The 24,012-nt window shown below is 36.9% G+C and overlaps 1 protein-coding gene across 14 annotated transcripts in view; it reads right to left on the bottom strand.

The window, feature by feature from the left end:
• The window catches only part of CAMK2D (calcium/calmodulin dependent protein kinase II delta), a 318,884-nt gene that overhangs the window by 29,274 nt on the left and 265,598 nt on the right, over positions 1-24,012 (bottom strand). For 3 of the 14 annotated variants that reach the window (XM_006162795.3, XM_006162800.3, XM_006162796.3), the window contains exons 13-16: positions 21,837-21,874; positions 17,443-17,502; positions 14,906-14,947; positions 12,459-12,507 (exon numbers count right to left, since the gene is read on the bottom strand). In XM_006162795.3, the coding sequence (XP_006162857.1) occupies positions 12,459-12,507; positions 14,906-14,947; positions 17,443-17,502; positions 21,837-21,874 (189 nt within the window). The remainder of the gene's footprint in view (positions 1-12,458; positions 12,508-14,905; positions 14,948-17,442; positions 17,503-21,836; positions 21,875-24,012) is intronic. The other 11 variants (XM_006162803.3, XM_027766080.1, XM_006162805.3 and 8 more) reach the window with 5 other exon arrangements.

Below are 24,012 nucleotides of genomic sequence, written 5' to 3'. Positions count from 1 at the left end.
ATTCACTGGGGAAATGAACCCGCAGATGTATTAGGTCATCAAGAAAGTCATGATGTATTTTTTTAATGTTTTCCTATGGAAAAATGTGTCATGACTTTCCCGATGACCCAATAATTTTATTAAAGAGGATACTACAAGACTAAGAATTTTCGGAGAGAAAAGCTAAGCCTTTTTAGCTCAGTCTATTCATATCCAGCACATAGATGTTCAATAAATTAAAAAATACATGCAGTTCATTGTACCTTAGTAAAATAAGTCATAGTAATCCTACCAAAACTTCTGTACAAGCTATAAGGTATATTTCCATACACCTCATAGCTTAGTGGTTAAAGGAACTGGATCCAGACTGTGGTTTGAATCCTGGCTCTGGTGACTTGAAAACATGCTGTGTGTTGTGTGTGTGTGTGTGTGTGTGTGTGTGTGTGTGCCCAAAAATCCTGACAGGACAATGGAGAAATGGAGCAGGGACCTCCACGTTGATTACACCCCATTGGGGGTCGCTTTTTCTCTGTCTGTCTTTCTCTCTAGTGAGCACACATGTCCTCTAGCAATAAAAAAATACACAAAAAATAAACTATCCAAATATTTCAAATACAGGTCTTTCTGTCAAAAAGGACATGTGTCACCTACATCCAAAATCCTCTGTATTTGTTCACATACTGTTTTTATCTATATCCTTATAGTTATTTTTTAAGGCATGTACTAGTTCTTGTTTTAGCATTATCTGGATACCAGCCAGAACAAAGAACTGGGAAACAGAAGATGACCCATTTGCAGCTCCTGGAAGGAAAATTTAACTTCGCTTTTTTTTTTTTCCCCAGGATGCAACAGTTTTGGAACTGAGAAAAGAATAAAAAGGGCAGTTATATTCCTAGTGACCCCAAAGTCTAATATTAGCTGCCTCTTCTGAGGCTAAACAGTATGCAAGAAACATGCTTTAAAAGAATAGCAAGAAGTGAAAACCAAAAGTGGAAACGCATCAGGAGAACTACTGTGGAAGAAGAAGCCCACTCGATCTGAATTTTGTGAGGGAAGGAAGTTACTGAGAGGCTCATGAGGCCTCTCAGGATTTTGAAACGATCCCATTATACGCTGTCAAAATTCACATCTTTTACTGGAAACGATAAGACCTATCACTACATAACCGTTCTACTCAAGCATCCCTTCCTCACCCACTCCAATTCAGGGTCCTGACTGTGACGTAGTATTCACGAGCCCCATCCTCTCTACCAGGCCATGGCATTGAGTCACCTGACTTCTGATTTCTAATGAGCAATTTGTGGTCCTTTCTCAACTCCTCTCACCGACTGCTATATTAGGAATAGCTTTAAAACGAGAGGGAGAGCAGTCTAGACTTCTAATGCCTCACAAAGTGCTTAGTCTCATTTGAAAGGAGGCCACTATGGCCAGCACAATTCTAGACGGCTGGTCGCCACAGTCACAAATCCTGAACCCCCTACTTCTTGTACTTTTTGATCTTACAAGTTTGCTGTAAAATGAGTTTTATTTTTTTAAAGCCCTGACATGTACTTTAATGATTAGTTATTTTTTTTTTAGATTACAATAGTATACAGTACTTTTGCTGTGTACAAGTACAAGACACCAACTGCTTTTATTCAATAGAATTAATGCTACAAAAAGTGACAATTTGCTATCATGAATGAAGTCAAGAACTTTCATCGCCTTGGAGTCAAACCTTTATTTTTAAAATTTTTTTGGCATTTTATTTATTTATTTAATTTATTTTTGCATTTTGGAGTCAGACCTTTAAAAGTGGCATGATTTTAAACTCCTCAGGGATCATTACCAAAGATAAACTAATATTCTTAATTATGGCTCATCTTTCCCTCATTATTTAGAACCTTAAACTTGATCCCAGGAGCAAAAGAGGATCCTTGCAGGTTAGATTGCACTACCTGCTTTAAAAGTCTTCCTGTTTGTGGGAAATCCTCCCAGAAAGGTGCCTTTGCCACTGACATACTTTACACACTCTTAAATGTATAGGAGATAATATTAGAGTATGTGAAGGCTGAGGGATTCTAGGACTTCTAGAAATCCACATGTTGTTTAGGGCAGTAGCTAAAAGTTTGATTCAGTCCCTGTTAAACCTCTTACTGGGTGTTTGACTGGACCCCTCTCAGTTCAAGGTTGTTCCTCTGAAAGATGGGATTAATGGGACTCACTTAGTGGATAGAGTTTTTATCAGGATAATCTAAGGAAAAGTCTTTGGGTATTATTCTTTGATCATTTTTATCACAGGGTGAGAGTTTTTTTCTTTTCTTTTCTGTTTCCTTTTTTTTTTAAGAAACTATGAGTCTTGTTTATTTCCTATCTCCACTAAAATGTAACTTTCGTGAAAGGTGAATTATTTTTAATAGGGCCTGGCCCCCAATAATCTCTCTGTAATATTTGTTGAAAGAGTAACTGAATAAATGCAAAAAGAACAGCAAAGTTGTGCATCTCTACTTATACTTTATAATTTGCCTAAAAATATGATTCAGATTCACTCACTCTAAAACAAAACCAAAACAAAGCTCAAACCTCCCTTGATCATGAATCCTCTAGTCAGTCTTAAAACTGGTCTTTCCATCTTCAGTGTTCTCACATGCATGTGCCACGGGCTGCCAATGTGTTCTACCTACGGAAATTCATCCACATCGCCCTCTGCTCACAACCTTCTGATATTCCTCAGGTGCTTAGTATGTTACCTGCAGAGCTGTTGAAGTCTAGGGCCTTAGATCTATGAGGTCAAGCCCAATACTCCCATAGCCAGCCTGCTCCCTCCTGTCAAGCTCTTCTGCAATGGCCAGAGCTGCCTGGGCCACCTCAGTTATACCATGCTTTGCTTCTGTGCCTTCAACCTGGCAGGGATTCGTCCTCTCCTACCTTCTTCATCCAGTTAACAGTTCCTTACCCTTTAAATCTAAGTTCAAGAGTCAAATCTTTGAGGAGTCCTTTCAGGGTGACTGCAATGTGAACTACTGCTCTGCCTTGGTATTCTTTTTTTTTTTGGAGAAGTTTTTGCTATAGGGCGCATGTGCTCGCCAGACAGACAGAGACAGACAGAGAGATAGAAAGCGAGAAATCACCTCCCAGGGGAGATGGCCACGCCACAATCCCTTCTCCTCCATTCTCCTCTCGGGATCTTGGGCACGCACTCACACGCGCCCGGCGTGAGTTTAAGCCGCCAGGTCGGGAACCCGAACCGCGGTCGGCTACGTGGAAGTCCAATGACATAGCCGTTAGGCTAACTAATGGTCCCAGTATAGATCAAGTTTTCTATAAATGTAATTTTCCAAAGAAAAATCACACCAAAAAAAGACATGCAGTAGTTGTTCCTTTTGTCTTTTCTTACCTAAAGCTATTCCTTTGAAAACTCAGTTAATTCAGTCTTAATATACTACAGAGCTTTGGAAAGGGAAAATCACAGCACAGATCTAAACAGAAAATGTCTACCAGAAAAATGTCCACTCTGTTCTAATATATGCATTACACTGTTACCTTATGGCTAAAAACCCCTCCAAACACGAGAATTTAAACACCTCTTTTCCTTATATCCAACCCCTGTCTCCAAATACTTTCATCCTGGCCAACATTGTTATTTAATTTAGTTAAATGCTATTGGTCACAATTCACTCTGCTGGTTTATGGTAGAATACAGTCCCCATAATTCATGTGGACTCGTCCCAACCCATTTGAAACTTCCTTGGCATCTGTCTGTTGCTTGGCACACCACTGCAGAATCACCGAGTCTTCTCTAGGCTTGCTCCAAGAGGACAGGAACACGGCCCGTGTCTACCTAGTGCAGCACACGTTGTAGAGGCCCTCAATATATTAGTCGTACTCAGTTGAGTAATAAAAAATACGGATCTTTCAGATGCAGAAGATAAAATTCTTTATCCCTACTCAGTCTCTTTCACTGAGTCCTCTATTCAGTAATGCCTTCTCTGCCTCTCCTTGCTAATATCTTACCATTTCATTCAACATACTGGTCTGAAAATCAAAGGACTCGTAACCTGGTACAATATTAAAACCGCAGGACTAAGATAAATGTATTTGACTACATTAGACCTAATTCTCCTGAGCAAATCGAAGGGATTATAGAAGAAATTCACAGCAGGAAAAAAAATTAGGGTCCTTTCACCTACTCACAAGAATAATCACTATATAGATGTATAATTGCACATAATTTATAGATATATTCATTGGTAGAAAATAATACAAATTCAGCAGTGGGAGAGTATTTCACTTATGTAATTATTTTATTCTAATAAATAATTTCAGAATTACATAGTGGACGAAATAATCAGAATTTAACTTCTATATAGAAATAATGGAGTTGATGGCGTGGTGGCACCTGCCCTATGGCAGAAATAATGGGGTTGAATAGTACTTTTAGATATTAAGTTAGTTTTTTTGTTTAGTAGATACTTTAGAAACATGAACTATGACCCCCATGACAATTCTTACTAATTTTATGTCCCACTACTGCTATTGGGGATATACAGTTTAGTGGACACCAATTTTTTTCCTATTATAATAATATTCCCTAAAACCTTGACAATTTAGTCTTTTTTAAATTTTTTTATTTTTGAGAGGTTTTTGATATAGGGCGTGTGCGCTCGCCAGACAGAGAGAGACATAGAGACAGAAAGCGAGAAATCACCCCCCAGAGGGGATGGTCATGCTGCAATCCCTTCTCCTCCATTCTCCTCTTGGGATCTTGGGCACGCACACACATGCGCCTGGCGTGAGTTTTAAGCCACCGGGTCTGGGATGTGAACCGCGGTCGACTACGTGGGAGTCCAGCAACATAGCCATTACGCTAACTGCTGGTTCCCAACAATTTAGTCTTTTTTTCAATTTTGAATTTAATGCCTTTCCATCATTATTTTGAGTAGTTTATCTTATTAATAGTAGTATTATCTTATAACGTAGAAATGTACATAATTTTGAAAACATGAGACTCAATAACAATCTCTTATCAGTACTGATCAAAGTGGGATAGAATAAAAGCTTACAAGTCCATATTATTGATTTCAATACCTAAATTCTGCTGGTAGCAGGAAACTTGGGCCATAGGGAAGTTATGCAATTTGCTCAAAATAAGTTAGATAATGGATGAGACTAGAAACAAAAGTGTACATTTCAGATTCCAGTTAGATCCTTGCTGACATTTAAAATGCTGACGTTAAATAAAAAAAAGGGTGCTAAAGCTATACTCAGAAAATATGAAGGAGACAGAGGGAGTAATAAAATATTTTAAAACTTACATATAATTTTTCATTTGGTGGCTTATTAAACTGGACTATGTTATCAGGTAATGGGAAAAAAGATATATGAATAAAAACAAGCAAGCTTTTATACTCAATATCTATGAAACTATATTACAATAGAAATTTTATTTTTCCAACTATGAAATTTTTTATTACATAAATTTTATCATGAAAATGATTCTATTCCACATGCAAAAAATATTTTTTTATATTTCTGCAGTCTCTCTCCTTTACTCAATAATGCCTTCTCTACCCTTCTTGCTAGTATCTTACTTTCTCATTTAACATATTAGTCCCAAATCAAATGGCTCATAAACTGGTAGAATACTACACTGCACAGGGCTCAGGTTAACTTCTTATATTTTAACTCACCCATAAAGTAATAACTATAAGTAGATATTTCTGAAACATTTTTTAAAAGTGAATTATTAAGGTAAATTCAAAATTAAAAAAAACCTGATAGCTTAAGTTAAGGTTTAGAAACTGATGGGAGAAATCTCACAACAATAGATGCAGTATTAGAATTTAGAATTTATGCAATATTTTATAAAATAATGCATATTTTGTCTGTAAGAGAAACTATTGAATCTTTGAACTGGGAACGTTTATTAATACAGAGTGAGCCTATGTTTTTCTAATAATAAAATGAGAGTTACAAGTTTTTGTTGATTGTTTTGATCTTAGATCTGTTTTACACTGGGGCTGATGGCAGTTTGGACCTTGTATTTTGCCAGCAGGGCTAAACCAGCCTGAGGCTATCACTGACAAATCTGCAAAACCAACCTGGCAGAAGGTAAAGAGTACAGATAATCACGCAAGTATGTGTTACTGTAGAGGTGAAGAAGACTGCAAAAGAAAAGCACAGAGAAAACGAAACTTCTTTTTGCAGTGATAGAGTAGAATAAATTCTGCATCAGTTCTGTAAGTTACTGATCTGGACTTAAAAGAGAAAAGATCAACAGGTAGATACATACATGCAGATAAGATTTCTTTCTAAATGATCCTTTGTTATAAAATTTTGGATTAGAAACCTGAAGGAAACTATTACACACTGTATCACAGGTTACCTAAGATCATTTTAACTAATGAAATAATGTAATTATCAAAAACCCTTAAATGAAATATCCAGAAGTGTTTCGATTTGTTGATTCCCTGGAGCAAGAAATGCATGCAATATCAGTCCCAGTTACAAACTGCACGTAGATCTGAGGGGTGCTGGCGGAGCGAGCTCATCTGCTCAGGAAACAGCCAGAGACACAGGTTTTCATTGATGAATCCGAACTGAAGAAGAGTTGAATCTGGATATTTAGTCATCATGCTGCCCATTAACACACGTTTGTAAGACATACACAGAAAGCTTAATCAATAGATTCTGTAGATTAGCCAAGGCCATGGCATCCAGGTGTCAATCAAATACCAGACCCCATTCAAGTGAGAAGGCCCTTCATTGTGCCTTCTGCAAATATCCTATGCAGCTTCATGACTATCAGTTATTAGACAGGAAGGGGAGAAAGAGTCAAACAAAGATAGAGTCTCCGCACACAGCCATGAAATTCCGCTCACTGGACAGAGCTCCACTGGCCTAGACCTGTAAGAAGGATGAAAGTAGCAAGAGATCCAGGCGGTTGCTGGAGGGTGAGCTGGAGTGAGCTGCTGAAGCAGGAGCAGGATGAATGACAGAGATGATAGGGCACACAGGAGCCCAACTTCGACAGGTGTTGTACAACTTTGGAATGCTGGGAAAGAGCAGCGGACGGACCACATGGACATGCACCCATCAGGAAGAAGTGGCTGGCTCTGGGTAATGGTGCTGGGCAGGTTATGAAGTGGAGAGGCATTGTGGCACACAGCGGCAGGCCCTGCAAACTGTGGCTCCAGGCCCAAACCAAAGGACAGTCTTCAAACATATAGAGTAGGAAAGGACCATTGCTACACAGACTAGCTCCAGGGATCCCCACACCCCTGGGAGGAGCACCGTGTACCACCAGCTACTGATCAAAGCTACTGACTGCTGTTCAACAACACCTGGAACTAATCAAAGCAATCGTTTTACTAGAAATGAATTCAAGATGGAAATGATAGTCCACAATTGTAGGCCTAAATATTTTTATATTTTGAAAACTCTGGTTCTAGTAGTAAAACTCTTTTTTGTTGTTTTTCTGTGTGTAGAGTGGGTTATTATAACCACAGTGCTTCCTTAAGGTTCCCATTTGTTTTATTTATTTTCAGACTATTAGTAGCTCTCTATGACACAGTTTGCTACTGAGTTTATTGACAGCATTAGAGATAATATTTGGTTTTTGAACACAGGACAAAATAAGAAAGCTGCTCAGAAGGTCAACAACTAGGAAGTCAACACACTGCCTTATAGAAAGAAAATAAACTCTAGAAGTTTTAAATGGAAGAGTTGTGGGGCCAGCAGATGGCATAATGGTTACGTCTCTGGGCTCCCATGTAATCGACCGTGGTTTGAGTTCCAGATCTGGCGGCTTAAAACTCATACAGGGCCCATGCATGCATACCCAAAATCCTGAGAGGAGAATGGAGGAGAAAGGATTGCAATGTAGCCATACCCCCTGGGTGGGGGTTATTTCTCACTTTCTGTCTCTCTGTCTCTCCTGTGAGCATATGTGTTCTATAGCAAAAATCTCTTTTAAATAAATAAATGAATGAATAAATAAATAGAAGAGTTGTCAAACAACACCAGTCTCTCAGGATGACTGCAAATGTTGTGGTTGTAACTAAATGCTGAAGATTTTTAAGCAAAGTAAAATAGCAGAACTTTATGTAAAAAATGCATTTATCGAGACTGCAGGTGGCATGGTGGTTAAAGGCACTGGACTCCCACATGACTGCCCACAGTTCAAATCCCGGACCTGGCAGCTTGCTTTCTCACTTTCCCTCTCTCTCTCTCTTGCTCTGTCCCTCTTTGGTCAAATTAAAAATAAATAAATAAATAAATAAATAAATAAAGTTGACTAAATATAATTCTTAAAAATAAATAAATAAATAAGTAGGAAAAATGCATTTATCTTGGGTCTCACCATTTCACTAAGTTTTCTTGATAACTAAAGAATTAAATAAGAGAAGAAGGGCTATACTAAAGCACAAGGGATTAATGTAAAATGTATAGAAGGACTTTTTTTTCCTTTTTTTTAATTCCAGGACAGAGATGGGGTGGGGAGAGAAAGCATTCTCCATGGGGGATGCACTTGCCAGACAGAGAAAGAGAGGGAAAACAAGAAAGCACTCCCCACAGGGGATGGCCATGCTGCAATTCCTTCTTCAGCTTCCCCTTCAGGATTTTTGGAGACACACACCCAGTGTGTGTTTTTTTAAGCTTCTGGGTCTGAGACTTGAACTGAAAGGTGAGACATGTGGGACACAGCAGCCTTACCCACCACATCACTGGCTGGCCCACAAGGACATTTTCACCGAGTCAATGACATCTGTCACATAAGATCAGTTCACAAAGAGATGCATGTGGAATTAAGGCAAACAATAGGCATTCAGTAAATATTTGCTGGATGAAGAAGCTGAGATATAGTAATAGTATAGACGTGGTTCAAAACGAACACAGAGTTTGAGGTCTCAGAGAACCACAAGCCATTGTGAATGGAAACTAGTAAGTGGAGTTAAGGAAGGGAAAATGGGTCTTCTCTAGATCCTGGTTCTCCTGACTGCGAAGGACCATTAACCTGTTACTATAATTTCTACTTTTGTCCTCTGAGAATAGCTGGCTTGTCTGCCTTTTTCTTTCGAATCTTATTTTAAAAAGAAAAAAAAAAAAGAACAAAAACAAAATCAGGAAAAGGTACTGTGCTGCTGGTTCACCTCACTTTTCCTTGGCTAGGTCACCATCGCGTGTTAATCTCCCCTCCCCCTTTATGCTCCTTTACAGAGTCTAAGACATAGAAGCTGTCACTGCCAAGTCAGTCCTTGGGTTGGGCAGAATGTGCACTGCTTATCCCATGGTATCCCAAAGAAGACGTTCCACCATGACACGACGTTAATCCAGGGGCTGGGGTTTGATGGCACTTACAAGACAGCCAGCCTGAATGGGTGGCAGGTGCCAGCACGCAGGACTGCAGGGTGGGAACATGCCTTTAAGAGGATGTTGCAAAATGTGGTGTTTCACCCTGATGACAAGGTCGTATGCAGAAAGGATGACACTGGGAAGCACACGTGTGGAAGTAAGACTAGCAATTCTGTAAATATTATGTGGTTTTCTGATGACAAGGTCGTATGCAGAAAGGATGACATTGGGAAGTACACGTGTGGAAGTAAGACTAGTAATTCTGTAAATATTATGTGGTTTTGAGGAAAGGATTATTTTGGTTACGTTATATAATTGATGGTTTTGTGAGTTCCTAGATGTTAGATATATAAACAACACAGTGATCTTTTGGGGTGTATTCTAGTCTTAAAGATTTCTGATATCATTCCATATTAAAAGAATTAGCCACAAAGAAACTGTCTTAGAAATAACAGAAATGAGGTTTCATGTTATCTACCTATGACTCTCACCAGATCCTCACCAGTAAAATAAGGAAGAAACTTAAATCATTTTCCTCATTGAATTTAAGGAAATAAAGGCGTCTTACACTCAATTATCAACTGGACGTTTCTTTTGATCTCAATATTATGCTTCGTTTCTATCCTATTTAGTGTGTAGAAATTAGGCATAACTACAAAGACAAATCCCACCTCAATTAGTAAAATCCCAGAACCAAGGTAAAACATGGATTTTATTGCTGTAATCTGAAGAGGAAAACTGTTTTCTAAGAACTGATGATATAATTTCAGTCCACCAAAATTCTTTTTTTTTTTTTTTTTTTTTACAAATTATAAGGTAACATTGCAAAGGACTCTTTATATTTTGACCCCCAAAATTTTTTTTTTTTTTTTTTTTTTTTTTTTTTTACAAATTATAAGGTAACATTGCAAAGGACTCTTTATATTTTGATATTTACATAGATTAATAGCAATGCTTTTGAACCAATTCGTAGTATAATAAAGTCAAATTCAGGTGAGAAGGATCATTTACTAAAAAACTCCATTTGTGATAGCCAAGAAAAAAACAAGGTCCTTGGTGGATAAATTGCATATAGTGAGATGCTAGTTTTTGCTTCCTTCTATTTAGTTAAAGATTTAGTCTCTCCAATAATGTACAGCTTTTCTGGTTCCTGCTTGATCAAAGAATGAAAAAGCTCATATAAAATATTATGTTTAGCTGCAAGAGTTCATGAATCCAAAGTACTTATAAAGATGATGTTTTCCATTGACTCATTGGTAAAGCTAAGTGGCACATCTGTTTATTTAGCTAAAAAGAATAAAAAAATCTTTTTATCTAACATGACTGGCATCAGTGATTCATAAAATTACTTCAGTTCAAATTTTAGCTCAAGGGCAAGAGTGTGATGAATAGACTTTCTAAATAAAATCATCAACGCAGCTTTCCACCTTTCCACTGTAAAAAATAATGACTGACTACCTCTAGCAGAGTCAGGTCGGTGCCCCAGTAATATAAATAGACAACACACTCTAACAGCATCAGCTGTTCTATTCAACCCCAAAGGAAACAGGCAGTAGAGGTGACTGGAAACTTGTGATCTGCAGCCATTTTTATTTGCTAAACTGTCCCTACGTCTCCGTGACCTGAGAATTCCCAGGCACTTTATCCGACAACATGCACACACCCTCTGAAGACTATACCCAACTAATGCCACCTACAGAATTAACGTTCACAGTGATACCATTAGTTAGGAAAAACCAGTCTTTCCAGATAAGGTTTAATTGATATTTCTCCCAACAGATTTTATATTTTTCTTTAGCACCTCGGTTTTAAATATCCTACTTGTTACCATTCTTTTGCAGAATATTTCTTAGAGAAGTGGCCTGTAGAAATTACATTATGTACATGAATTACAAAAATGAAAATACAAAACTGTAAAAGCAAATGAAGCAAAATGAACACTTCTGAAACAGAGTCGTGGCCAAAAGGAAGCAAGATTACTGCACATGTGTGCTTAGTATGTGTGTGCAGAGGTACCTGGGTGGCCGCAGAAAGCTACCAATGACTCATCTGTGTATCTAAAAGAACTCTGGAAACCAAAATGAATGGGGGTCAAGAATATATCAGGAAAGTATGTGACATCTTAGGCTAAAAAGACTACCAAACACAAAATTTCACTGATACTCACTTGCGACTCTTGGAAAAAGCAGTTATTTCCACACTGTATTTTAAAATATAAATTGTTTACTAGATAGGTTTTGATGTACCCAATGGGTACACATTTTATATTACTTTTTGGCTGATATATTTATAGTTTGTTGTGATGTTCGTGAACTGTTGTATTGTTACAATGTGCTTGAATATAACACATGCTGTCTGTAGACTAAAACACATAAAAGGATATAATGTGTCAAAAAAGGAACAAAATCAATCCATATTATTGAAATATGAGGGGACTTCAAAAAATCATAGAAAAAGGTAAAGTACAAGCTTATTTTGGTGCAACTAAAATGTACAATCCTTGCATTTTTTTTAGAATACTTTAATTTAATTTATTCTTTCATTTATTTTAACTTGACTGGAGAGAGACAAACAGGGAGACAGAGAGAAAGAGAGAGAGAGAGAGAGAAATTGAGAAAGCAAGCCATCAGGTCTAGGACTCAAACCATGGTTGACCACATGGGCGTGTCCAGCACCTTAACCACCATGCCACCTGCTGGCCCCCATGCATAGTTTTTTTCATAATATGGGTTTTCTATAAACTTTTTTTTTTGAGAGTTTTTGCTATAGGGTGCGTGCGCTTGCCAGAAAGCCAGAGAGAGACAGCGAGACAGAAAGCGAGAAATCACCCCCCAGGGGGGATGGCCACACTGCAGTCCCTTCTCCTCCATTCTCCTCTCGGGATCTTGGGCACAAACGCACACATGCCCGGCGTGAGTTTTAAGCCACCGGGTCTGGGACGCGAACCGCGGTCGACTACGTGAGAGTCCAGCGACATAGCCTATAAACATTTGAAGTCTCTCTCATAATATATTTAGAAAAATAAAATTATTTTTGTGTTTTAGGATAGAACTACTTTCTGTACTTACTAGCTATTTGAAACAAACATGTTTTTTCTCATATATATGGTGCTGAGTTAGAATTTTTCATTTCTGGGTTAATCATACCTTTTACATCTTCATCCTCAATTGTTGTATTTGAACTCTCGGTTGACTCCTATGGAAAAGAACACACATTTTTAAGTTATAATGAATACATAGCTTTATTTCTACCTCTTAAAATATTGGCTAGTGGTAGATACATCATGCAAATTTCTTCAGCAGGCCGTGTGCGTATGCCGACATGCAAATGGACAGATACAGTATGTGGTTCTTAACAGAAACGAGATGTCAAATGCTGCACACATTCCAACAAGGGAGTACTCTGGTCGCCTGCTCGCTGAAGCAGTATAAATCCAGCTGATTTGGAACAGCAAAGATTGCGCTTCATTTCAAGAACTGCGTAAGGATGTGTTTGTGTTACAGTGCTCTGTAAGTTGTGCTTTTTCTGTGTGTTTATAAGAAATTGAATATGTTAGCTAAGTACATTTGAACATTAAAAGAAAAAGAATTATTCCTAATGAATTAATCAGTTCATACAGTCCTTGTGTCGGACACCATCCACCAAGCCCTGAATTTGTAGCCAGTTTGTCTACCTCCTACCCTGTAGAGAGGGAGAGCATGCTGTTGCATTATTTGATAAAGAAGCTAAGGACATGAGGCTGAGATATGCTGAAAGGATCTTTAAGAAGAATTTTCATGTTTCTGACCAGTACAATAGAATTGGAATTTACTTTCAAGGACAATTGGTTTTTTTTTTTTTTCCATTCTTTTCTGAATTAAAAACAGGCTGTCACTGATAAGAAATACATTCCTATAGTGGAAAGACAAAACTACATCTTTGTGAAAGTACAAATTAGGCTGAAGACGAATAAGCACACTTAAAAGTACACTGTAACCATCAGTATCATGATACATATTTTAAAATGGATGGATAAATATTTCCATTAATAATGTACCAATAAAATATTTTTCTGTCAGAAATTTTGCAATATTATAAGAAAGACACAAATTTCTACTTGGGGAATGAAAGGTTTGAGTTGAAAACAATTGGAAATAAACTTCCAATCGATAGTTATATGCTCAGTGACAAAAACCAGATTTTTGAGAAATGGTGCAAACATCAGTCTGCGTTCTTTCAGAGATTCAATATTTTAAAAAGTGCTTAATTTACATTAAAATTACAAAGGACATTTTAGCCAAAGGGAAAAACGGATTAAAGATGTATCCAGAGTCTCCACACACACAAAACCAAAAACAGAGTCTTCATGCCTTTCGCAATGTGGCCTCGTGTTCAAGTTGAGACACAAAATGAAGGTAAACTCATGCACTGTAAGAATCAACCAGCACATGTAAGCCAGGAATGCCATGCAGCAGCTTTTACAAAGGACAGAGCTAGAACTATCCAAGCGTCTGCTCCCGCGGTGACGTTTTGTCTTTCATCTGCATTAAAAAAATTATTCTCATGTGTGATGGCCCTGACTACCTCAAGGTATTGTAGGGACTCATAACTTTTTCAGTGTCATGACTATAAAATAAATCTCATTTTCAAGAACACAACAGACAACACATATCATATTTTTACTTGAATGATTTCAATATTGATCGAATAAATGCTCAACCAGAGATAAAATGTGTTTTCTAAGACTTGAACATGGTTGGTAAGAGTAAGGAGAAGTAAGACGCAACACTGTACTTAATATTTGAGGAAAATCTGATGAAGTATTTTTTCCCCTTACAGATAGAAAAATGTACGAAAAATAATAAACTGGAAACATGAGATACATTCATAAACTGTCTCCTGTCATCCTACAAACGTGTCTGTAAGTGCTGTCATTTAGTGAACCTAGCTGTGCAGATAATCTGCCATGAATGGGACCCGTCGTTCAGGGCGAGTAGCTAAATGCCTGATACTAAAATGCATAGAACTCAACGAGCAGATTTCAAAGAAGTGCAACTCTCCGATTCTCTTAAAATTCATGCCAAACAACAACCAATGATACTGACAACAGGGAATTAGAAAACAAACAAACAAACAAACCCAACCAGGACAACAGAACAGAATAAAACTCAAAAGCAACATTAAATTTAAACAAACATCTATAAACTCAAGCTGGTATTTTTGAAAATGGTGGAATGATACAGTAAGAAATTAGAAACATTCATGCACAATACATCTATGGTTTAATGCACAAAACAAGCATCGGGGGGGAAAAAAAGACCAGATGGAATTGCTTAAGATACACAATCATCTTGACATAAAGACTATGTTTAACCTGACTGTTCTTATTGACTAATGGTACCATTCATTTCTCTCAAGATGTCATTTATTTTCATTGTAGAAAGTATATGTACAGTTCTGGATAAATTAATCCCAAAAGAAAGTATGGTTTAAAAAAAAAAAAAGAGCAAGAGCTTTCTTTTCTGTTTTCAGATAATGAATTAATTGCACTTTGAATATTTGATGAGATGTGTAATCTTGTTAAAGCAAGATGATGTTGATTCTTTCTGAATACCTTGTTTCCATCAGGGTTGTGGATTACAGTAGTTTGGGGCTCCTGAGTGAGAACAAAATAGAGAAAGAAACAGTTCGCATTGGTAAGTAAATTCTTACTAGTGTGAGGGACAGCGCAGAGTGAGCCAAATGACAAAACTAAATAGTGACAAGAGCTAAAGCGATGTTAACTGCATCAGTCAGAGGTTGCAGCTGACAAGATCTTGAATGAAAGATCTCCCTGGTGAGCCCAAGAGATAGGACACCTCCTTATCCAGAAGCAGCATGCAAAAGACCTTATTCCTGATCATACAGACAAGGCTTTGAAGTTTGGAGACTTACAGAGGCACCCACTGTTTCAGCAACTCCTATGCCAGACAGAGATTTCTCTCCTTCGTTAATGAATGGCTTGTTAACGTCTGTCCCATAGAAAACTGGCCAAGAACACTGGTGACAGAACTCTGAGATTATCTCAAATTCTTTGTGAAGATGTTTCGGCTGTATCGCTTTGAGAATTAATTATGGCGTCATTATTATAACTGATACAATATTGCACTCTAATTTTGGAAAATCTAGAACCATTGGACCACACTTTAAAAAAAAAAAAAAAGATGGGCTAGCCTGTGGTATGGTGGTTAAGGCAGCTGGATACCAACAGCTGACTGTGTAGTTCAAGTCCCAGTGGCCCCTGTGGGTTTAAAACAGTAGCAGGTGCAAGCATGATACCCTAAATTCTGAAAAGAAAAATGGAGGAGAAGGAATTGCAGAGTGACTGTCCCGCATGAGGGATGCCTTCTCACTTTCCCTCTCACCCTCTCTGTCTCTCTCCAGCAAGTACACGTGTCTTTTGGCAAAATAAAAAATATATAAAAATAAAATGACTATCCTAAAGAATGCATTTTAGGGCTCTAAAGATCTAATCAAATATTCACTAATTTGAGACAAATTTCTGTTAAATTCTATGTTAGTTCATATCCTTAAAAAATTACTGCTTTGTGAACTACACATACAGAATATTTGGTTGCAAAATTATTTTAATAATACTATTTTCCCTACTGGCTTCAACCAGACTCGAATAAATATTCCCAAGTAGAAGATGACACTCACATAACTGATCATTGTAAAACAAGATTCGGTGTGCACACATCAATGGTATGCTTGGCACTGTCACTGCAAGACATCTTGGCAAGTGGAAGTTACTGCGACTCACCGAGAGCTCTCTCACAACCTCTGTAGTTTACCCTGCAATGCTCAGAGAGCAGATCTGCTTACATGCCCTGGCTACATCTGTGATCAACACTGTCTTTCACTAGGAGGCAATCCATTGTGTCCTTCTTACCTTGATGTGTCATTTCTTTAATACATATAATATATATACATATGCGTGTGTGTGTGTGTGTATCAGGTTTTTGCCATAGGGAGCATGCACTTGCCAGAGAGAGACAGAGAGAGGGAAAGTGAGAAGTCAACCTCCAGGGGGATAGCCAAGCTGCAATCCCTTGTCCTGCATTCTCCTCTTGGGATTCTGGGCATGCACACACATGAGCCTAGCATGATTTTCAAGTTGCTGGTACATGTCTCAGTCTCCGGTCCGCCATGTGGGCGGTCCAGCGCCCCAACCACCACTTGCTGACCCACCTTTAATTGTTTTTAAATTGAACTTTTTGGTTAACCAAAGTAAGATAATCCCCTAACATTTTTTTATTCACTTGAAATAGCAGTAAAAGGATGGTTAGGAAAAAAAAAATCAGAAACATTCCTAAAACTCACAAGTCAAAATAGGAACTAGATTGAGGAAAATATGGGACTCAGAACACTGAATGCCAGCATTCGAACTCTGAATTTCAACAGAGCACCGTCTCATAGTGTTCTACTGATTTATTTCTTAATTGTGTGGATTTGAATAAAACGAACAAAATTCATTTCCATTGATCAAAGTTCTATGCTATGATAATTCATTGCTTAGATTAAAGTGAAACAGTGGAAACTTAATTTAAAATGGAATAAACGAAATGCTTTAAATTGTCCTGTGTCTCTTTGTCTCAGAAAGTGAGGTCTTACAAAGCCCTGTTGCCTTTTAATAAGAGGGGAATGGAACTCCGAATAAGGTCTGCTTTTATGTTGTCTAGCAATAATCCCATTAGCTCTCCTTGATGTCACATTTGTGTCATGAAAAGAAGAAGCCATTGTTTGCATCCTCTAGAGCTAGTATATCATCAGAAGAAGAGCTAAGAGCAACCAAAGCGCATTCTATTGTGTTTCTAAGGCAGCATGCAACAGTTTCAACTGCAGAGACCACAGCTATCAGTACGATGTTCAACAACGAAATGATAGAATCTCATGTTAGAAACACACTGCTTGACAACTATCTTAACCAAAAGAAAAAAAAGGAAACTTTTTTCATATCTTAGAAAGCAAAAAAAAAAAAAAAAAAACCAAACAAACAAAAACCCCAACAAAATACTTGAATATATATGTATCTATAGAGTGAAAGCAAATGAGAGAAACAACAAAAAACAGTAAAGAACTTAAGAAGGGTTACAAAGAGTCCAGGTATACCAGCGCCGGGGTAGGAATATTTTCTTTGGGGCTGGTTACCACGTTGGCTTTGTTGTTTATCTGTGGGTATGCAGAAAATAGAAACAGAGATGCCTTAAACCCCTGGGCAGCCAATGTCTCTCGCAGCATGTCTACATCGAAATATAGACATGAAAATAAAGAGCTGGTGAAGATGATCGTGAAAGACACAGACGACTGACAGGAATGGTGGTCACGTCTAGTCTCCGACGGTCGCGCACAGGCTGGGGCCATGTCTGTGATGGTGGGAGGGTAAAACAACGTGGTGGCTTTGACTGTGTCACCGCAGCAAACAGACAATGTGCAGCTACAACGGAGTGCAACTCATTTCCGAGTATGAAAGGACTGTAACCATTTCCATACTTTCGAGTTGGATTCTGTTTCTAAGCTTCCGATTGTTCACTGTTATTACTACGTTCCTTCTCCTGCCCCCACCCCCCCTTTATTCTGAAGCCTGAAGTCACATATAAACGCTCTTTCTCTGGAAACCATCGTTATTTTGTTTAGCAGGTATCCAATTAAAAACTTAGCTATTTTGATGAAATACTGGAGTTATTATACTTTTAAACAATGATACCTCTGTGTCTTCTTTAAAGGATACATCCTCAGTAATAAATGGGAAAATCAAACTCTTTATGCTGAATGTAAAAGGACTGTATTTTTCACAACTGTTTGAAAGGTAAACACTGTTTTCTGTCAGCATGTTACAGCTATTGAAGAATATAATTGGTAATGTGAGTACCTTGCTTTAACAAACGGAGTTTGACCTTGAATAAGGTATCATTGTCACTGTGGAAGCCACATTATGGCAGCAGTTCAGAGGGTGAGTAAGTGTTGCAATGGCCCATAGAGAGGACTCTTCTATGTGTCAACTTGAAACTATAATTGAGTTTGGACACTGAAGAATTGAAGGCTACAAAGTAATAACATTCTTTTAAACTCATGCATGACAACTTACATTGTGGCTATCCAACAAAATTGTAAATTAACATCCATTTTCTTGCACTATATTATCTAGGTACTTTAAGTATTGAATTCTAAGGGAGTAGACATAATCTTAATATAATTGTACTTAAGGACTTAAAGAGAAATCCGTGTTGCATAAAATGAATGAATACCAAGTATTTATAAGTGATTATGCAAATTTAATTGTTTGGGCTTTCTGTGAAGTCTATACCTATAGATCGCACTGAGACTAGCATTGAGAGGAACATAGAAGGCAATGGAATGAATTTAGGTGTAGAAATTTTACTCTTCCATTAATTTACATTTGTGTGGTTACTGGTACAATATTATTTAAATCAGCTCCAACACTACGCTGGCTGACATGCAGCAAAAGAAAGAAAACTTTTAACTTTCTTTTACCATAAAACTCTTTAAATATTAAGCCATCAATTTATATTTTGGGATATAGTTTAAAGTTTTTTTCTTTAAGTCAAGGTGTACAGAATTTAAGATAAAATTTGTGCAAGAGCCAGAAAGAGATAAGAGGCAATGGAGTGTATTAGAGCAGGACTGAAATGCAGTATTTTTATTAGTATAAGAGACATGAGAACAGGGAAGAGATGCACATACGAGGAACTGCCTATTAAAGAACAGGCCTGGGCACACATCGCTGATGCCTTGTCACTGACTGGGGCACTCACGATTGAAGCACCACAGATATTTAATATGCTATATTTAGTTCGTATCTGTGGATGCAAACGAAACAGAAATATTCTGAGATTTTTGATTTCTGTGTTAAGATACCTGACGTTGTTTTCTAGGACGTGGTTGCCAGAACTGCTTATTTCAGTGTAAATGTCCCACATGCACACCTGTGCACACAAACGTATCTGCACAAGCGCACAGGTCTCCTCCCCGCCTCTCCCCCATAATTCACAGAGATGCACAGCGCACACACACCGCCATCTCCTCCAGATGAAGGCCATTCTGCCTGGATGCGCTATCCTTCACTGTCAGTTATGGCAAGCAGGAGCTCAGTGAATATGGGCCTCGACTGTCACTGTTGGTCACACTGAAATGTACAGTTGGACACTTTTTTGTCAATGCAAAGATTACATTAGTAATTGTTTTTATTATGGAAAATCTTTTGGAGGTATTTTAAATATTAATTAATTAATTATAAAGGTAGAAGAACTTCCTTTCAAAGACTCAATTATCAAACACAGGTTCAGTCCCTGCTATCTTTTAAACATACAAGAACTTTTGTTTGTGAATATAGTTATTTTGTATTTATAGAAATAGAATATGTTTATTTTTCCAAAAATATTAATCAAACTAGATATTTAAATGAGGTATTATATTATTCTTATGAGGAATGGGTAAGATATTCCTAGTTCTCAGATACTGAATTTACTAAGGATTAAAGCTAATAAATATTTCCTTTAAAGGTGTTTAACTAGGATGGGTTCCTTGTAAGATAACTTTCTGATTACTTATAAACTCTGTGTGAACATATTTTGGTGTGTCTGGACTTAGGAGCACTCTTGCTTGAGCAGTTATGGTCATCATTTTAAAAATAATTATATAGTGTTTACTTTTCTGAAAACAGGTATTAATTATATCATGGTCTTCATTTTCAAATAGAAAATTGGGTTTTGTCGTTGTAGAAGATTAAACCCAATAAAAGAATATAGATGACAGTTTAAGTTTTTACATATTTTAACAATTTAACTTCAGAGAAAAACAATACAATGTGAAAGTGAGGTACCACGTACGAGTAGCTGATTCACACTGACCTGTCATGGTCTTATCCTTACTCACTTTCTCCACTTACACTAACTTAGGTAAATAATTAGGTTTTAGTCCTAAGTGTGAACTTTCATAGGAGGAGAATTCTGGCAGATAGAGATCCTCACCATCATCTGAACACTCGAACTGGACTTCCTTTTCTGAATTGACCAGTCAAAGAGAGAGGAAAAGAAAACAAACATGACCGGTTGAATGTAAAGTATTAAAGCATGGTGTACAGAATAACTTTGTCTTTAAAGAGGAGCTATAAGTTGAATAGAAAAAAAAAGTTCTGGAAGTATTTCTATATAAGGAGAGTAATGAAAATAAACATTCCAATAGGAACTATGAACACTCTATCCACTGAACATTACAAAAAGCCCTGAGGAAAACATTTGGAAAATAAAAATACCACCTTTCCACCCACGTAAAATTCGGGAAAAGGCACTATGAAACCTAAATGAGATAAACTAAGCCAAGGAAGATGAAATCACAGGTTGAGGACGGAACCAAATGGTAAACGGAAATGCCATCCTAACGAGAATCACAAGTGGGTGGTCATCAGAGCTCTGGAAATTCTCGGCCCCACACAGACAGGTGGCGAAGAGATGACGAGGCACAGACGGAAGAAGTGACAAATGATTTTCTATGTTATACTTTTAATGCGAACTGACCGCCCGACTCAGGGTCAAGGTCAAAGGTTAGACTATTAATTAGCTCCCAAGAATGTGGAAGTGTTGATGAGGAATGTGTGCATCTGCCATTGGAAGAGAAAGAAAAGGATTAAAGAAATAAAACATTTAGGTGATACTCTGGAAAGAAAACGAACATCATTATGCAATTATACAGTTATAGTACATCAAAAGTAAATTCCCTTGAAACAAATGATAAACAGTGTAAGTTGTACTGCTTTGCTTAGAAATCCAAGAAAGTCAAATACCCTGCTGTTATCTTTCTTGGAGGGTTTTTCTAATATTTGTTCAGGATGTTCACCTTGAATATGTGTCAATACCTTCTGAGAGAAGCAGAGGAACAACTGAGACCTTAAAAAAAAAAAAAAAAAAACTGCCCCAGTAGAAAAATTTAATGACTTGGTGTTTAACTTCCAAGACCCAATGCGATTTTTTTTCTTTTTCAGGCAAAAACGCGAACTTAAAAAAAAAAAAAAAAAAAAAAAAAAAAAAAAAAAACTGCCCCAGTAGAAAAATTTAATGACTTGGTGTTTAACTTCCAAGACCCAATGCGATTTTTTTTCTTTTTCAGGCTATACACTCCAGTCGCCTTCAAGTACACAGCATAATTATTTGGAAAAGCATTTAATTTTCATGGATTCTCAGGTCACCATGGTAGTTTGGGACTGGAGTAAAGCGGAGGGGATATAGATATTCAATTTCTATAGAAGCTCAATAAAAGATGATAATTTTTCATGATTATTTAATATATAGTCAAATAGAAAAAACAGAACTTTTCTTGATAGAAGTTTTAGTTACCTTAGGTATTAAATAATTTCATATTTCGACCTGTATCCTTCATCAAGAACTGTAAAAAATACAAGCTGCAAAGACTTTGGATCTATATTTAACATTTTAACATTATCCAACATGTGAAATCAGAAATAGGTTAGGAGCACCTGCTTCACTTACCTTTACGCCATCTGGTTTCTTCAATAAACTCTTGGCTGCTGCAATACGAGAGTAAAATCAGTTTAGTGAGCTGTCCACAGAAACCCACAGCCAGGCAACAAAACAGTGTGTTACTGTGTCCGGCTACCACCTCGGCTGAGTTATGGCCAACATTTGCCAAGTTATCAAGGTCACACTGATGAGCGCGAGCTTACAGGACATTGAAATACAGTATCACTTTTCTTGGTTTTGCCGTAACAAATTTGGGTCTCAATGCTTACATAGTTCATTGCATATAATTAAACACTTTGCCAGTTGTGCTATTGGACTTTGTTTCACTGTTTGTGGCGAAAAGGATACTGGAACTTTAACTGGACTATCCTTTTGTAATCCAGAAAGTTGATTTCAGTCTGTAGACATCAGCTGACAGATCATGTTACATGTTCATTCACACCACAACCAGGGTGACCATGTCAGTTCTGCCATTGAAGTCCCTCTCTCTAGAGGTTGAAAACTCATTGATAAAAATTTGCTCTGTCTAAATAATATCTTTTTTATATTTTTGAAATTAGATCATTTCAGTTTTACAACATATATTAATAAATGTATTTACAATAAAATGGCGTACCACAGACCTAGAGCAAATTTTTTTAAATGCTTAGCATATGACTGCATAAACAATGGCATGTATTCTGATAAACTTCAAAATCTAAATATAAAGACTTCATAAACCAAAGCCTTTACACTGAAAAATTAAAAATCATACATTTTGAGACAAGGTTTAAGACAAAATGAAATCATCAACCAAACCAGAGGAATCCTAAAGCATATGGTCTTATATGAAACTTTTTTTTTTTCTTGGAGGGGAGCTTTATCATTCCTTCTGTTACTCAACTTCCTGAGTCTATCAAAAGGACTGTCACCTTTTCAAAAAATATACTTGTAAATGGGTACATACACAGTGAACAGATAAGATAAATGTCAATGACAATCAGTGCACCAAGTGTAGAAAATTCACAAATACGTATGACAAAGTACACAATTATACGTCCACTGAATGTTAATTATATGTAATGACTTAAGTTGATCAAAATAGAATTTGGCTTCTGAAGTGGAAATACCTAACTATAAGAGAACTGCATGAACATGTAATTTCCTGACATTCATTTGATTTGGGACATTATTTTGATATCACATTGGTATAATTTAAAATTTGTTTAAAAACTGCTTAGAAAGTTAATTTTATTTAGTCTTTAGCAACAAAGCTATTAATTTGTCATTAACTGAGATCGTAAGAAATAGTTGCCTTAGCTACAATACTGTTTGAGGCTAAAAAGCAATAGTAAGTAAATCCTGTGGCGATTAATAGGTTAGAAAGCAAACTCAGAGTAATTGGAATTGCAATAGCAAGCGAAGAGAAGACAATGATTCAGGGTAAGCAGGGATTTGGCCTGGGAAATGCAGAAATGTCCCTTTTGGATACTATTCACCTTACCTCACAAGAAATACATTCCACATATAGGGAGAAAAGAAAAAAATAAAAACAACTTTATAACCATATACTTATGGACACATTACTTTAAAGAGCATGTTTGGCAATAAAACAGAATGAATAAAATACTCAAAACTAAAATTTAATATCAAGTACGAGATATTGTAACTGAGCACAATGTTATTCAGTTGATTTTGAAGTGATGGATTAAAAAAAGTTTGCTTTTCATGTTAAGACATTCATAAAAAAAATTTACAAATTAGTTATGAGGTTTTAGTTTACTAGATGATAGAAAGGAAAATGTAAAACAAATGAAAAGTTTCCATATATGGATGCATATATTAAGAAAGGCCCAATTTATGCCTAAAAATGTATTTAATACTTTGACAAAATACACAATTTTAATTCTGGAGGGTTTTTTTTTTTTGGAAGTTAGTTTACCATAAACAATATATATTATATAAATCATTCTACGTTTTAAGTGATTCACTAATCACTGGGCCACAGTAAAATATTAATTTGACTATAGTATATATTAGTTAATATTTAATGAGATGGCGTTGAACTCACCCATATAAATATCAACTATAGTAATCAAGTGTTTATACAGAACAGGTAACTTGACAAAGGCAGCAACAGGATTTTATTACACCAAATAAACTGAACAAAATACATACAACTGACAACACAATCCCTCATTTTGCG

Source organism: Tupaia chinensis, unplaced genomic scaffold (genome assembly GCF_000334495.1).
Source record: "Tupaia chinensis unplaced genomic scaffold, TupChi_1.0 Scaffold140548_1, whole genome shotgun sequence".
Lineage (NCBI taxonomy): Eukaryota > Metazoa > Chordata > Mammalia > Scandentia > Tupaiidae > Tupaia > Tupaia belangeri.
This window is presented reverse-complemented; position numbering and strand designations above follow the sequence as displayed.